The sequence below is a fragment of the Serinus canaria genome, chromosome 27 (assembly GCF_022539315.1).
Source record: "Serinus canaria isolate serCan28SL12 chromosome 27, serCan2020, whole genome shotgun sequence".
Classification (NCBI taxonomy): Eukaryota; Metazoa; Chordata; class Aves; order Passeriformes; family Fringillidae; genus Serinus; species Serinus canaria.
This window is the reverse complement of record NC_066340.1, coordinates 1,022,355-1,038,375: the sequence shown is the minus strand read 5'-3', so window position 1 is coordinate 1,038,375 and position 16,021 is coordinate 1,022,355. Positions and strand designations below refer to the sequence as shown.

Here is a 16,021-nt window from a genome sequence, read left to right as displayed (position 1 = left end):
GGCAGACCTGGAAAGAGAGCTCAGCAACAGCCCCAAGATCTGACTGACACCTGAACTGGCTACAGTTCAGACACCACATGTTTATCTGGGTCCTCTCAGAAACCAGCTCTGATCTGCTGGAGTTTTTTAAAATAATTTCCAGAATTCCCTCCTCACAGTTTGAGCAGGAATCGTTGCCCTTGTTTGAGCTCTGCACATTCAGTGTGAAGCCAAGGGTGTGTCAGGGCAGACTGGCAGGGCTTTACAAGCTGTTGTGTTCCCCTTCTCACCCTGAAGGTTCATTGCTGCAATTAAAGATTGGAGTTTCAAAACAAAATGTAAAAATAGCCCCATGGTCTGAGCTGCCATCTGCTCCCTCCCTTCCCAAATCCCAGCTCCCTGCCACTGGGAACCAGCCCCACGTGAGGCATATGCTGGGGGTTCTCCCCTTCTTGTTAACACTTCCCTCTGCTCCTTGTAGGATTATTGGAATTCCTCACCCCTCTCCCACCTCCCAGGAGCCTCTTGGGAAGAGAGTGATTAAATATTGATCAGTGACAGGGAGCACAGATGTCAGCTTGCAGGGCTGTGTGAGGTCCATGGGAGGGCTGGTTCCATCCCTGGGAACACGGGAGCAGTGTGAGCAGCATTCCAACTGCCCTGACAGGGGCTCTGGCCCTGCAGTGCCAGCTGTGCTGCTGTCTTCCACAGAGACTAATTCCTTCCAAGAGATGATTTTAAAGCTGTGCATCCTAGAGCCCTTCCCTGACATGGCTCTTGGCTGTTTGTCCCTCCAGTTCCCTGTGACTCACTTTGCACCATAGCTTTTCACTGGAAGATATGGGAGTTATTATTATGGAGTTATTTACCTGGTCCCTGTCCTTAGCAAGAAATTCCTGCCTTGAGGAGCTGTGTAGGAAGAAGATGCTTCATCCTACCACCACCATGCTGTTTAATTTATCTGCCCTCTACACAGCTCCTTGGGAAAGTTTTCCCAATGAGCTTTCCCAGCAGGGCAGGACTGCTGTGCATGGCAGGGGCAGAGGGAGAGCAGACCTGGCTGGGGATAGGGCCAGGATTTCCAGCCTTTCCCCCACTGCTGTGTCCAGGCTGGAATACAAGGATGGAAACAAGCCAGACAGACTCTCTTTATTCACTTCTTAGCCTGTGATGAGATGACAGTGCCACAACAGTTGCATGCAGGGGCCTTTGTGGTAATGGATGAAGTGTTGGGAATTCAAGTGTTCCCTGCACCCTTCAAGGCCATAAAGTTTGTCCTGCCTCCTTCATCCCACCCTGTCCCAGTGCTTCCCACTCCAGTTTGTGGTTGTGTGTTGGTGCTCACTCCATCCACGAGCTGCAGAGGACGAGGGAGGGCAGGGTGAGCTGCAGAGCAGCCCCAGGGGCGCTCTGTGCTCCCCCCAGCTGGACAAGACTTCACAGCATCGTCTCCAGCTCCTTGCTGGGCTTGGGGTGACACTGAGTCAGCTCTGTCAAATCCACCGTGTTTTCCCCCCGGCCTTTCTGGCTCAGTTCCTGCGCGGGGCAGGGCAGGAGCTGGGCCGAGGTGCCGGAGCCGGGGATGTACCCGGGCAGGCGGGGCTGGGCCGGGAGCAGCAGCCCCCGGGTGCCGCCCGCTCCCCGCCCCGCCAGGCTCGTGCTGCAGCTTTGGGGGGCCTGGGAGTCCCGGCCGGTGCAGCAGCAGCTCCCGGGGCGTGCCTGCTGCCCCAGGTGCAGCGCCAGGAGCCTCCGGAAATGAGCCTTCTTGATCTCAGCCTGAACCTGGGAGAGCAGAGGGGGCTGCTGTGCCCAGAGACAGCAAAACCACCTTGCCTTGCCCTTTTCCCTTCCCTTTTCCCTCCCTTTCCCTTTTTCCTTTCTCTTTTTTCCCTCCAATTCCTATTGAGAGGGATGGATCTGAGCTTTTTGCTCTGGTTATCACAGCTTGGGGCTGGAACAGGGAGCTTAGCTCCTCACTCTTCCCACTTACCTCCCCATTGCAAAAGCAGTAGATAAAAGCCACAAAGAAACCCTGCCAAAAGACCAAAAGAGGTGGAGTGTGAAGTCCCTGAGCCTCCCTGGATGAACATCCCTCAATGCTGGGAGTGTCAGCCCACCTGGGAGGAGTTAAAGAGCATCTCGTAGTGCATCTGGATCTGCCACAGGAGCCCGGAGACCTCGGTGTAGGGCATGGCCATGAACACCACGTAGTGGACTCCAAAAAGTGGCATCAGCACCAGCGTGGACTTGAGCAGCTTCCTGAAAGGAGAGACCTCAGAGCCTTTCCCCAGGGCCTGCAGGGCAGCCCCCAGCCCCACAATGGCCAGGCTGGAGGTGGGAGCAGGAAGAGCTCAGAACTCCAGAGCCAGGCCTCAATCCAGCAGAGCTGCCAGAGGAGCTGGCTGCCACTGTCCTGGCACCCTTCTTCACTCCTCCAGCCCTTCCCACAGCTCTGCTCCTCCTCCTCCACGGGGAGCCATCCTGGCTGAACAGGCAGGACACGAGGCTTTGGTGCTGCCTGCACTTGCCTGTACTGCTGCCAGGGGTCCACCTTGCCCGTGGTGGTCTCCCAGAGCTTGGAGGCCAACACCCGGATGATGTTGAGGAAGAGGAAGAAGTTCACCTGCCAAGAGACACCCACGGTGGTGGTGGTGCCCACTGTGAGCTGGGGTCTGCCCAAGGAGCCCCAGGGACAGACAGGTGGCTCTGGGTGAGGTGCAGGCAGGGACACAGCAGTGATGCTGTGGTCAGAGCAGGAGGGACCAGAGCCCCTGGATTCCTCTGGGCTCTCCCTGGGTGCCAGAGTGGCTGGGACAAAACTCCAGAGACCACAAGGGAACAGCTCTGGTCTCTATCAATCCTCTTTCCCCAAAAGAAATTAAGAGGTTCATCCACAGGATTCTTACCATGACTGCAGCCAGGATGGGGACCTGATAAATCCACTTCATGTTCCCTGCACTGAGGTCCCAGCACCTGAGAAGACCAGTAAAGAAACTCGTTGGAGAAACCTGACTCCACTGGGAAGGATGGCTCCCTGTAGTCCCAACCACCCCAGCATCCCCAACTCCCAAACTCCACCCCCTTGGTGGGCTTTGTGTAAATCTTGAGCTGCGGCTACAACCATTTGTAACCACCATGGTGGGGCAAAGAAGTTTTAAATGAACATTAATGTTCCTGAGGGCTTGACCACCTCATCCCAAACTCCTGTTGTTCATATGATGGCCTTTCTCCTTTTAAAATGCCTCACTCCAGAATGTGCCCTTTAGCATCCATCTCTGCTGTTTATTGATCAATTTATGCTGCAAACCTGCATCCACCGTCCTCCCAAACGCAGAACAAAACCACTATCACTCTGCATTACTGGCAATTCTATGAACAAGCCCTGAATGTGTGTTCCATCCTGTTGTTCTTTTTGAAAATTTTCATTTCCAAAAAGCTCTGGTGCCCACAGATACTTTGCTGGCATTTGCAGCCACTCTTCCCCTCCCAAAGGCCCTGGCAAGGTGTACATACTGTGTATCTGCCAGCGAGGCCCTGACGCTGGCCCAGATGGACACAAACACAGCAGGGAGACCTAGAAGGGCAAGGACAGAGTGAGGAGCAGGGTTGGAGCATCACCTTTGCAGATCCAACCAGCTCCTGCATCCCACTGCCCTTCCCTGGGCACTCGGTGCCGCTCGGCCATGGCCAATGCCACAGCTGCCAGCTGGGGCTGGGGGCTGTGCTCACCCCAGCCGATGATGATGAGGACCCACAGGTAGTTCTTATTGGAGAGGAAGGCCATGAAGATCAGGCTGTGCAGGTAGAGCCCTTCCACCAGGATCCAGTAGTGGTTGGTGGCCAGAAAGTAGAGGAAGAGAGTCACCACCACCTTGCAGCCAACCTGTGGGCACATGGAGATGCCTGTGTCAGGCTGGTCCCCAAAAGCAAAACCTGGTGGCTTTTGCTTTCTGGTCACCAAAACCCAGCTGTGGCCCATGTTCTTCTTGCAGAGACCTGTATCTCCTCTGGGATATTCCAGCATCTTCCTTCCCATAGGACAGGTATTCCCTGTACACAGGCCAAGGTACTCTGTGTCTTTGGTCTCTAGTTGGCACCAGGACAGGGAGCAGCTGGGCAGAGCCAAAGGTGGACCTTCATCCCCTCCCACTGAGCAGCACAGCCCCAGCCTGGGAGGATCCCAAGCACATCCCATTTCATCAGGGCTCCTAAATCCCCTTTTCCCCCCATCCACCACTTGCCAGGTGTCCCCGCTGTCCTGGCGAGGGACCCCTGAAGTCATCCTCCCGCAGCCTGTCGGCGTCGCTGGGCGCCGTGCCCGAGTAGAGCACCATGTCCTTCAGGAAGATGCTGAGGGCCCGGCAGATGAAGGAGGTGAAGAGGTGCACGTGGATGTAATTCCGTGTGCAGTGCAGGCGCCTGCGGAGAAGGGATGTGACACAAACCAAACCCCAGCTGCCCAACCAACTCACCACACCTGGGCTCAGGGAATGGGGGCTCTCAGAGTGGGCTCTGGGGTGTCTGGGTACAGAAACCAGATCTGGGAGCAAGTGGGGTGTCCACACTGTCCAAGAGCAGGGTGGAGAGATCAGGAGCTGGTCACACTGGGGATGTCTGGGGCTTTGGGAAGTTGGCTCATGTTTGTGTTGGGTCTAGGGTTGTTCCTGTTCCTTTGGGAGCTGCCCCCTCCCAGGGGCATGTGCATGGACAATGGGATGAGTTCCTGTTCTCCCACATGGGAGGGGTGTTGGCCTCTCCTTACTTGAAGTAGGAGAGGATGCAGACAGCAACGATGAGGGAGGCCAGGGAGATGGAGTAGCCCACGGTGTACATGAGGTGCAGGCGATCAAAAACCTCCTGGAAGAGAAGGACTGAGCTCCACCTCCCTGCCAGAGCACAGGGGGAGCAGGGCTGGTTTGAGGTGCAGAGAAGGACGAGCCTCTGCCCCCAGCACTTCCCCTGGACCCCATCCACACCCCTTTCCCAGCACCTTTGACAAACAAGGTCACCTTCTGGTGGCTCCGGCTCTCGGAGGAGAAGAGCAGGGCACACTCCGTGTAGTTGGCCCAGGTCTTGTTGATGCTGAGAGCCATGGCCCAGGTCCCATAGGCACTGCAGTACCTGTAGGCGTGACCTGGGAACAGCAACGAGCTCTGTGGCAGCAGAAGGACCCGTGAGAAGCCCAGACTTGTCCCTGCTCTGTGGATTGTCACAAGGGTGAGGTCACTCTCTGCCCAGGTACAAGACTTGCCTTTGTGGTTGAAGTCGTAGATGTAGTCGGGGCAAGGCACTGACACCTCCTGGCTGGGGGAGCCCCTTGGCCAGCAGATGATCCCATCCCACTCCGGAGGGCAGCTGGGGTCTGGCCAAAGAGCAAAGACACATCCCACATCTCCAGTCAGGGCCTCAGCATAACCTCTGCCTTCCCCAGGTGTGTGCTGGACCAGGGGGAGGAAAACACTGCTACAGATCTCCCCAGGCTGAGAGAGGGAGAAGCTGCAGGGGGCCAGGGAAGGGGACACATCCCACCTCTTCCAGATGGGCCAAGGCCCCTCCACAGCTCTCACTTGTGGTGTACATGGAGCTGTCTGGAAAATGCTGGAGCCAGTGCTGGCTGCACCCAGAGCACAGATGGTGCCATGAGCTCCACAAAGCCCAGGGAGCTGGGTGTCCCCAGCCCCATCCTGCCCCAACAGAGAGGACAACATTTCCCACAGTGTAACCAGCTCCACCAGGGCTGGCTCACCCAAGCACAGGGAAGGGACAATACCTTTGATCTTCTCCAGCTGGGCCTTTATGTCCCTCTGACACTTTTCCTTGGCCTCCACCAGGAGATAGATCTGCTCTTCTTTTGTGAGAACATCATCAGGATCGACCTGCCCAGACAAAACCCAAGTGAAAACCCCTTGGCTCAAGTCATGGCAGGGCTATGCTCACCCAACCCTCTCCAGGAGAGTCAGTCCCAGGGTAGATTCAACAACACAGGGAAGAAAAAAGCTCTTCCTGCGTTCCTGCTCTCATTTTTCCTTCTTCCAAGGCTGATGCTGACCCCAAGCCCCTTCCCACCCTCTCCAAGGTCATTTCTGCTCATGGTTATATGCTGAAACCAGTGGCCTCTCAGGCTTCTACCCCAGGTCCCTGTCACCCACCACCAGCAGTGCTGGGTGTCCCTGTTGCCCATGCTGAGCTGGGCATCAGCTGAGCTGACCAGGATGAGGACACAGCTTTGGAAGTAAACAGGAGCTGGGATGCAGAAGGGTCACTTTCCCCAGACCTCCTCCAGTGAGCACAGCCAAATCTGGCCCCAGAGAGGAGATCCAGGACTCCCATCCATGCAGTCCCCCAAAGCAGCATCTGGGTGGGTGAGTGGGGTGCAGGAGTGGGATCCTGGGGGTGCATCAGCAGGATGGGGGCCTGGCTGTGGGTGTCTCACTGGCTGTGCCCAGCTCTGCCCTCCAGCCCCTCCTGCACTGCTCGTAAACCACCCGTTCTGCTCCCCCAGTCCTCCGAGGCACTGACCCCTGCCCTGGATGTGTCCAAGAAATGGAAAAGCCATCACGCTGCAGTGCCTCCATGGCTGCTGGAAAGCTTTTAGCAGCAGTGGAGATGCTCTCCCCTCCTGCCCAGCAGCTCTGCAGAGCGGGACGTGAGTCGGGAGCACAGCCAGCCCTGCCCGGGCCAGCGGCACAACATCTAAAGCCAGGAGAGGGAGCAGAGGAGCCCCGGGGCCACGCAGACTTACCAGAGCCGAGCTCAGGAGGCAGCAGCAAAGGAGAGTCACCATGATAGCTCCCACAGGGCCAGATGCCCCCATGGTGCCACCGTGTCACTCGGACGGGGACTTCAGGGACCAGAAAGGCTGCCAGTGGTGGAGAGGGCTGGCGTGTTCAGCAGGACAGAGCATCTTCTGGGAGCACCTTCCTGGCTGCCAGCCCCACTGAGGTGAGGTGGCAGTGGGGGCACAGCCCGTCCCTGGGAGATCAGGGCTGGGTGAGTTCCTTGTCCCTGTGGGATCCCTACAGGGATCTGCTCACAGGCTCTCCAGGCAGGGGGGTTTCTCCCCCCACCATGCTTGATCCTATTCTCTCTTTGTGTCTTGCCTGCTTTAAGCAGCTCCGGGAGCGTGTGCAAACAATTCCCGTTCGGATGGGGATGGCAGAGGTTTATTGGCTTAGCCCAAGGTGCTAAAATCCTCTTCATTCAAGGCAGATTCCTCTTCTCTTTTCAGAAACTTCTCTCACTGCTCGGTGGCTCATTTTTCAGCTGTCAGAGCATTCCCCCACTGCCCCCATGCTCCGAAGTCCCTTCTAGCCCCAGACTGGTCCCAAGTAGCTGGAGGAAGGTGGGGAAAATCCCAGCCAGGTGGCTGGAGGCAGGGAGGCAGAGGGTGCAAGCACGTGAGCAGCACCTTGAGCTGATGCTCCTGCAATGGGATGTCTTTCAGGCAGATGCCAGTTTAACCCTTTTCCTTCTCCGGGGGCTGGGATGTGTCTTGGGGAGAAATGCTGGGATCTGTCCTGCCCTCCCAGGCACCTGCAGTGACCTCAGGGCACGTCTGCATTCAGTGTCCTTGGGAGAGGGGCTGGAGGCTCCATCCTGGGGCAGGGGGGTGGAGGGAGCAACCACCCAGATGGGGTCCCACACTGTCACTGGGCATCAGGTCAGAGCTGGTCCCACTGTAGCTGTCACCATCCCTTGTCACCTGCATCCCCCTGGCATGGACCCAGGGCTGTCCCCTGCCTTTCAGGGCCATGCTGATGCCCAGCTTGCTCCCACCACTCAGCCCGTTCCAACACCCTGTGACCCCCAGCAGCCCAAGCGTCCCCCTGAGCACAGAATGAGGCACAAAGAGGGGAGCCCTCTTTCCCCAGGCAGGTTGTCATTAGTGGGATGAGGCTGGAATTCAACAGCCCAGTGCCAAATCCCTGGAACAGCAGCTCCCAGCCTGGGCCCCTCCCCTGGCTCACATAATCCATGTCCAGACTCAGCTCTTGCTGCCTCTGTGAGTGCCCCAATCCTGCACAGAGCTGCGGAGCCCCCAGAGCCTTCCTTGGGGTTTTCCTGGCAAGGCAGCTCGCTCTGCTCCCAGCCATGAGCCCCTGTGGCTGTGTGAGAAGGGTCAGAGCCCTGCTGGGCTCCTGGGGAGGGGAGGCCAAGGGAACACAGCAAATCCCAAGGACAGGGCTCAGGAGGGGCTGCTGCTCCTGCTGATGAAATCAGACAGCAAAACAAGCCCCACTGTAGCCATCAGCTGAAAATCAAGGAGGCACTGGGGACATTGTCTGCAGCTGCCTGTCTCCACTGCCCGAGCCATGGCGTGGGTGTGACACCAGCTCTGCCAGCGGCTCCTCGGGATGCTGCACGGGCATGGAGGGTGAGCAAGGAACAAACAGTCAGACTGCACCATGAATGTTTTCTGAAGGCTCTGCTGGGTCTAATTTCTGACCCAGAAGCTGCTGGGGAGTAAAGATGGAGTTAAGGTGAGGTTATTTTGGAAACAATGGATGCTGAGGGGGAGGTAGCTCAGGGCCAATTTAACTCCCTTGATTTCCCAGACGACACCTGACCCAGGCTCTGAGTTCACACTTAGCAAAACATGTTGAGGTTTTTTGCTAAATGACTCATTATATTCTAGAGAGCTCTGGAAAGCAATGATTGCAAATGACACCCATCCAGCCCCCTCAGCTCCCCATCCCTGCTAGCAATGAGGAGATGATGGCACACAGAGAATTCCCAGCAGTTTTTGGCTGCTCCCTCCTCTGGAATGACCCCCATAACTCCTCCTTTGCCCTGGTGCCCCACACATCTTGTCTAAGTTGATGGTTTAGAATGTCTCAGTAAAACCCTCAAGCCCCATTTTCTGGGATGCTGAACTTCAGTGAGTTCTGTGCCTTTGTGAGTCTTCAGGTGGGAGAGGAGGGTGACAACAGGAGCATCTTCCACCAGAGCCTGCCCAGCCCCTGGAGAGGAGCCAAACGGAGACTCCATCTGCCCTGCAGGTTTTGGAGGTGTTTGGGAAAGATTTGCACTATGAATTCAGTTGTGGCTTTGGCCATCACTTCCATTTCCTCATTAGCCACCCTGAGGGAGGTGAGCACCTACAATGGTCTTTTCCTGGGCTCAAACTCAGCCCTGGGGAGAGACTGGGACAAAGCAGACCCTGAGCACAAGGCCAAGGGAGTGTTCAGAGAGTTGTGAGCTCCTTTGAAGCAGCGCTTTGTAAATCCTGCTCTTAGAAGGGCTCTGCAGTGCTGGCCCTCGCAGCCTGCCTGCAAACAGACACATTTCACCCTGGGTATCCTGGCAGGTTTATCAGCCATCCTGTTGCTATTTTGTTGCCTGGCCCCCATGGCCATCCGCGTTTAGGTTTCAGTGATCATTTAGCAGGCAGCCCCCATGCAGCCCACCCGGTGCAGGTGCTGGAGGGGGACATGTCCCCCCTTGTACAGCTGGGGGGGGGGGGCTGGTGGCTCTGTGGAGCCAGGAGCCGATGACAATGGGCAATTGTCAAATTGGGGCCCCTCTCGTTTGAGTTTTCTTCCTTTTATAGTAAGTAGCAGTTGCTCCAGCAGCTGGCCTGCCCCTCCAGGGTGAGCACTGGGCTCCGTATATAAGGGAAGGAGCAGCCTTTGCCTTTCATCCCTCCGTTCACTTCTCTCTCTGGGCGGCAGGACTCATCCCGCACCTCCGCAAATCCCAGCGCGATGCCGCTCAAGAAACCCGACCCGAGGAAGGAAGCAGCCAAAGCAGCTCCAGGCTCGGAGCCTGCCTTCGATCCCAAGAGCGTGAAGGTGAGTGAGGAATGAAGACATCACCGTGTTTCTCCGTGCCTGTCATCTGCCAGGCACAGGCGATGCAAAGCGCTCTGCAAATGGCATTAGCCAGGCTGGAAGCCAGCCTTGGGAGGGGAAAATTATCCGATTGTGCGGATGCAGCAGGCTGGGAGTGATGCTGTCCTCGCTGGGGAGATGTCTCAGTGTTGCCCACCCAGCCCTGCCCAGCACTCACTGGAGGGAACCAGGACCCTGCTCCCGGAGCTGCGGCTGCAGTCGAACTCCCAGCTCCCGCTGAGACCCCGTGTGGGGGCCTCAGGAGCAATAAAAAGCTTCTCTGCCACCCACTGTCTCCAGCCTGAATTATTTTGTTGCCTGTGTTGCCTCCTCCACATAAGAGCATCCTTTATTCAACAGCACCACAACAGGAACTCATTTTTTCCATGATTCCTCAGGATACTTACATTTTTAAGCCATAGGTGTGGCAGGAGAGTTATTAAGAGCAGGCTCAGCATGAAGGCTGTTTAATCACTTGAACTTGGGATCAGGCCCTAAAATAATATCCTTTCCACCCAAAATAGTCCTGACTGTGGTCTGAGCATCCCTCCTGCCTGCCCACCTGCTGCAGCCAGCTGTGCTCTCCACAGGGATGTCAGCTCCACAGCGAGGGCAGAAGCAGTTGGGGACATGGCTCAGCCAGACATGGCATAGATATGGGACACAGCATGGATACAGCCTCCTGTCCTGAGCCTGGGGAGGCAGAGGTCCAGAGGGGAGAGTTCTTTTGCTCCCTCCAGCAGCAGTCCACTTCTCATGCCCAGCTCTGCTTCCTTCTCTTTACAGATTGAATTCACGGCAGAGCAGATTGAAGGTAAGTGCTGACTTCAGCTTCTCTCAGAGATGGCTTTAGAAATGGGGAATCCTCTTTCCAGGTAGTTTTCATTACAGACATAAGTGCCAAGGTCCCAGACATTAAATCCCCTGTTGGGGGAAAGGCCAGCAGGATCCAGAGCCTGGCAGGGAAAAGGTATTTTTCATTCATGGTGTGAGATGCAGCCTGGGTCAAAGTCAGGGCGTCCGGTGGGAGGAACAGCCTGTGGCGACACAGGGACAGCCCCAGAGAGTGGAGATCTGCGTGGAAAAGGGGATAAGTACGGATGTCCTGCAGCAAAGCCAGCTGCTGAGAGTGCAGGGATCCAGCAGGTCACCCAGCCAGCTCTGCAGAGGTGACAAAACCTGCTGGAGCAGCCAAGCGACTCCTCTGAGGAGTCTGGCAAACCTCAGCCCGCATTTCGCAAGCTCACTCGGGGCTGGACGCATTCAGAGGGCACAACCTGCACATGTCCGTCCCTTGTCCCTTGTCCCTTCCCTGCCTGCCAGGCACGACGTGCTTCCCTGGAGTGGGAATGAGGCCACTCCAAGCTCTTCTTCCCTGCAGAGTTCAGAGAAGCCTTCGGGCTGTTTGACCGGACGCCTGCGGGGACGATGCAGATCAGCTACGGACAGTGTGGGGACGTCCTCCGCGCGCTCGGCCACAACCCCACCAACGCAGAGGTCCTCAAGGTGCTGGGCAAGCCCAAACCAGAAGGTGACAGCAAGCTGGGGACAGGGTGGGACAAGCAATTCCTGTGCTCCCTGTCAGCAAGTAGAGGGTATCATTCCCTGAAGGAAGAACCCTGCAAGGTGAAGGAACTGGGAAGGAAATGATGCAGACAGGCTTCATTCCTGTGTAATTCCTTCACTCCCTTCCCCATACCATGGGGGATGACATACAGGATAGGCAGTCCTCACACAGGAATGGTGGCAAGTGATGCTGAGCAGACTTTATCCTGAACTGGTGCAAACTGGTATAACCAGACCAGTCCCAGTGCGGCCACGTTACTGTGGTGACAGATGACCCACCTGATGGTTTAGTTTTGGGCTGATATCAGGGGTCTCTGTGCACTACCCTGATGTTAATACTTCATTCCTCACATGGATCTTCCAATCTCAAGTCCAATACAATAGTTCTGTCTCCTCATGGGGCTTCTCCCCTGCACTCTGATGGAAAAGAGACCAAGAGAGTTAATCAGGAGACCCTCAGAGGCTGAATTCAGCCTGACCCCATCTCCTCCTCTTCCAGAAATGAACACAAAAATGCTGGACTTTGAGACCTTCCTCCCCATCCTGCAGCACTTCACCCGCAACAAGGAGCAGGGCACCTTCGAGGACTTTGTGGAAGGGCTGCGTGTCTTCGACAAGGAGGGCAACGGGATGGTCATGGGGGCTGAGCTGCGCCATGTGCTGGTCACGCTGGGTAAGGCTGCCCCAGGGGCAAGGCATGGGCCCTGAGCTCTTCCTGGGCAAGTGGCTCAGGTAGCTGCCTGGTGGTCTCACATATCACAGAGCCCCTTTTCACTCTGCTGCTCACAGGCTCTTTTAGGAGTCAATAGTCGTGAATGTGTGGCCATTTCCACCTCATGCCACAGCTTCATGCATGACCCAGGCAAGATGGAGACTCCAGAACAGCCTCAGTAATCAGACAACAGTTGCAGTGTGGTTCTCTCTCCACCATCTCCCACCAGCATTCCTCAGTAGTGGCACACAGCTCTTCTTTAATCCCCTTCTCCTCCCTCTGGTGTCTCTGGTTATCTGGAAGAAGGACAGGAAGGTCCTGTCAGGCTGAGAACCCTTCCCCTCCCTCACCTCTCCATCCTCCTGTTCCAGGAGAGAAGATGACAGAAAGCGAGGTGGAGCAGCTCATGGCAGGGCAGGAAGATGCCAATGGCTGTATCAACTATGAAGGTGAGAGAAGGAGATTCCCATCGGGGCCATCTCAGACACGGCTGTCTTGTCTTAGGGTACAAAATGAATCCTCTGCAAGGGCTCTGGTTGAACTTGCTGTTCTTAAAGGTCTTTTCTAACCTGAATGATTCCATGATTCTATGACAGTGGTGAGCACTGGAAGGGAGGTGTGGACCACCCTCCAAAGCCTTTCCAAAAAAGCACTGAGACATGTCAGCCAGGGTGGGAACAAGGTGGTTGTGCCAGTGATTTCCAGGAAAAGCAGCTGAAGACAGCATGTTTCCAAGGAGTTCAGGGCTGTTTTATCCACAGTTTTGGCACTGTTTTGTTGCAATCTATTAAAAATAAACAAAGCCAGCATCTTTCTCAGCAGAGGCTAATTGGGAACATTTGGAGACCTGGATCACTCGCTGCTCCAAGAGGGTGAAAATCTGGAATAGGAGGTGCTTAAATTTAGGAACCCCTAAAATTGGAGAGCAGAGAGGAAAAGAGGGGACCCATTTCCCTTGGCCTCAGAAAAATGGGGATAATAGTACTGGTTCATCTCCAAGGGTTGGCATCACTCTGACCAGGCTGGGGATGGCATGCAAAAAGTGGGAACAGAAAGAGGAATATCAGCCCTGGCACAGCATCCCTTTCATCCCTGGGGGGGTCCAGGCTGGGGGTCCCCCCTGCTGCCTCTCCACCTGCTCCTCCCAGCTCACAGCATGTCCTGACTCCTCACACTCTCATTTCTCCTCAGCTTTTGTCAAGCACATCATGTCTGGCTGAAACGAGAAACTTCAGGTGAGTTCAGCGGCGTCTCCTGCTGCTCACTCCAACAGTGGAAATCCTGCAAGTAACAGCCAGGGGCAGGGAAGCCAAAACCCAAACCTGCAGTGGATTAATGCCACAGGAATAACCCCAGCTCTGAAAGCACAAAAGTTATGTTGATGAGAAGGAATTTAATTTGTAACTCCTGCCAATTAAAATTTATCTGGACAGAATCACAACTAAGATGGTCCTTTGTGGTCTGGGTGATTGGGTGGAGTCTCTGCTCTGAAAGAAAGAGGTGGTTTATGGTGCCCTGCTTTCTAACCTGCCAGAAGCTAAGGGGGTCAACAGCAGCCAGTGAAAATCAATATTTTTATACCTGCATCAGTGAATGACTTGATGATAAGAAAATATTTAGTACTTAGAGATGAAATTTCTGAACTGAGAAACATCAACATTCTCATTAATGTTACAAAGAATAAGGAAAATGTACCACAGAGGTTTGTTAAACTTTTTCAAGTTCCTTAAGATCTGCCTGAGGGAAACAGAAACATTGCTAAGGGGATGAGGTTTCTTTGAGGCTGAATTATCCCTCTAAAATCTATTCAATTGAAAAGAAAATCCAAATTGCTGCCTGGCCCCGGCTTCCCCACCAATTTCTTATGATTTCATTATCTATTTACTTTTTTAAACATTTCTCCTACCCCTCAACTACATAAAAGGCAGGAGACTGGGGGGAAAAAATAAGTAAAAATGACCTTCAGATAGTGCTAAATACACAAATTAAACATTTAAAAATCTCTCCCCTCTCAAAATCTCTTTAAACATCAGAAGGTTAAAATGCAGAGAGATAGAAGTCTGAGCTTTGAATGTTCAGCATCCTTTTTATCTCCTTTTTAATTCATTTCTCCCTGGTTCCTGTTCATCAGCTCAGCAATATAGATGGTTGGGTGGCAAACACTGACAGGAGATTTAATTCTTCACATAACTATTTGCATATAAAACTCTTTTTAAAACGGTGTTGAATTACAGCTTTTAACCTTTTGGGTTCATTTGAGAAAGAATATTCTGAATATTCTCATCCCAAAGATTCTTTGCATTCAGACCTCTCCCACTTGTCTCCCAGGCTCTCAGAAATGCTTGAACCCACCTGAGCACCATGAAGAGCAAGATTCCTCCATGCATGTCCTTTCCCTGGGATGTTTTGCCTAAGCCATCATTGGCCACCACCTGTGTGTGCCTGGGCCTGGTACTAGGTTTTAAACCTCAACTAGGTTTAAACCTCAAGTTACTCTTTTCAGGTTTTCTCTGTGATATTTGTCTCATTAAATTTCATTCCTTCCTCCCTTAAATGGTTTGTCTGTCTTGGTTTGGGGCTACTTATTGACATGGTGGGTGGAGGGGACCCCTCAGTCTCCACCAGCTCTCAGAGGTAACAGGGAATTTCCATGGAGAGGGGAAAAAGGCAGGGGATGCAAAGGGAGAGTTCAGAGTTGTAAGTGAGGGTCATCACCCACCCTTGGCACTGGTCAGGAGCTGGGCTGCAGCCTGGTCACCTCTTGCTGATGCAGACCTGGAGCAAGGAGAGCACAAGGGGCAGGTTGCATCAAAGACACACCCTTTGGTTTTGGGAATTTCCTCTCTGCCCTAAAACCAATCCTTTTTCAAACCTGTAGGCCATTCATTCTTCATCACACTGTCCCATGAGCATTCCCTCCAGATCCAGGCTGAACAGCACTATGGAGCCAAGAGGGACCAGCTGGCCCTGCCACTGTCCCTGTCACAGAGCAACCCACAGCTCCTTCATCAATGCACTGCTTGTCCCCATCAGGAAAGGCCCTTAAAAACCCCAAAACATCAGAAAAGCGTGAAAAACATTCTTTGTTCTGTATCAATGAGACATCCAAAAGTCTCGTTTTGAAGGTTTTCAAAAAGTTGACCTCTGCTAAATCAGCAAGGGAGAAGAAAAATGGGGAAATTTTATTTCTGGGCCAGGTCCACCCTCATGGGGTGTGGGTAGTGTCCTGCTGGGGATGGAGCCCAACCAGGATGGTTCTTCTCCAGGCAGATGGTGTGTTCCAGCCAGGAGCTGTCTGGGGGCTGTGTGACACAAGCTGGTGACTCTCTCCCTCTTCCTACCTGCAAAGCAATCCTCAGAGCATCACCACAAGCGGTGAATAATTCATGACACATAACTCAGCCTTCCCATCAGCAGAACACCTGGGAGCAGAAAACACTTTCCTTTGATTTGTTCCTTATTCCAACGTCCTCCCTCTGCCTTTGACTAGAAATTGAAGGCACTTTGCTCCGATGTGTTGCCTTCAGCTGCCACTCGCTCGTTCCTGTGCAGTGACTGAGTAACAGCTGCTTCCAATTCCCACTGTTTGATTCAACTGCTCATAAAAAGCAACATAAGCTGTTTATAGATGCAAGATTAGATTTGAGCTCCCCTTTGTGCTATTCCCACAGCTTGCATTGGGCAGGACCTGGGCACCTCGTGTTTTTAATGTGCTATTTGTGCTTTAACCTCCTAGAGCACCCTGGTGACAGGGCCAGAAGGGACCCTGCTTGCTGCACACTCGCTCTGGGGTCACATTTGTCCTTGTCACTGCTGTGGCACTGGCTCCTGCAGCAGAACGTGCTGTGGCAGAGAGGAATGAAGCAGAGGAGAGGTGGGGACCTGCCTCAGCTCACAGAGGAAATCCACAGCAAGGACTGGGGGCCCTGGAGCT

General features: G+C 54.2%; 2 protein-coding genes across 2 annotated transcripts; one reads left to right on the top strand and one right to left on the bottom strand.

The window, feature by feature from the left end:
* Positions 1 to 1,416: 1,416 nt before the first annotated feature.
* On the bottom strand, positions 1,417 to 6,793 carry LOC103821662 (parathyroid hormone/parathyroid hormone-related peptide receptor-like). The gene is made up of 13 exons (XM_009096586.4): positions 6,722 to 6,793; positions 5,750 to 5,855; positions 5,231 to 5,341; positions 4,989 to 5,113; positions 4,742 to 4,836; positions 4,221 to 4,398; positions 3,709 to 3,862; positions 3,493 to 3,553; positions 2,886 to 2,952; positions 2,504 to 2,602; positions 2,097 to 2,234; positions 1,970 to 2,011; positions 1,417 to 1,761 (listed from the first exon to the last, which is right to left on the bottom strand). The coding sequence occupies exons 1-13, from the start codon at positions 6,791 to 6,793 to the stop codon at positions 1,417 to 1,419; spliced, it is 1,593 nt and encodes a 530-aa protein (XP_009094834.2).
* A 2,789-nt stretch (positions 6,794 to 9,582) lies between these two features.
* On the top strand, positions 9,583 to 14,641 carry LOC103821661 (myosin light chain, embryonic). The gene is made up of 7 exons (XM_009096585.4): positions 9,583 to 9,770; positions 10,596 to 10,623; positions 11,191 to 11,340; positions 11,875 to 12,048; positions 12,459 to 12,536; positions 13,279 to 13,322; positions 14,416 to 14,641. Exons 1-6 carry the CDS (start codon positions 9,684 to 9,686, stop codon positions 13,305 to 13,307), a joined length of 546 nt encoding a protein of 181 aa, XP_009094833.1. The 5' UTR covers positions 9,583 to 9,683; the 3' UTR covers positions 13,308 to 13,322; positions 14,416 to 14,641.
* The last annotated feature ends 1,380 nt before the right edge of the window (positions 14,642 to 16,021 follow it).

Coding starts and splice junctions, on each gene's coding strand:
- LOC103821662 (XM_009096586.4), bottom strand. CDS start 6,793: ATGGGGGCATCTGGCCCTGTGGGAGCTATCATGGTGACTCTCCTTTGC. Junction 5,114..5,230: donor CTACGACTTCAACCACAAAG/GCAAGTCTTGTA, acceptor TGCTGTTCCCAG/GTCACGCCTACAGGTACTGC. Junction 2,012..2,096: donor TGCTCTTTAACTCCTCCCAG/GTGGGCTGACAC, acceptor GTCTTTTGGCAG/GGTTTCTTTGTGGCTTTTAT.
- LOC103821661 (XM_009096585.4), top strand. CDS start 9,684: ATGCCGCTCAAGAAACCCGACCCGAGGAAGGAAGCAGCCAAAGCAGCT. Junction 12,049..12,458: donor CCATGTGCTGGTCACGCTGG/GTAAGGCTGCCC, acceptor CTCCTGTTCCAG/GAGAGAAGATGACAGAAAGC. Junction 12,537..13,278: donor TGGCTGTATCAACTATGAAG/GTGAGAGAAGGA, acceptor ATTTCTCCTCAG/CTTTTGTCAAGCACATCATG.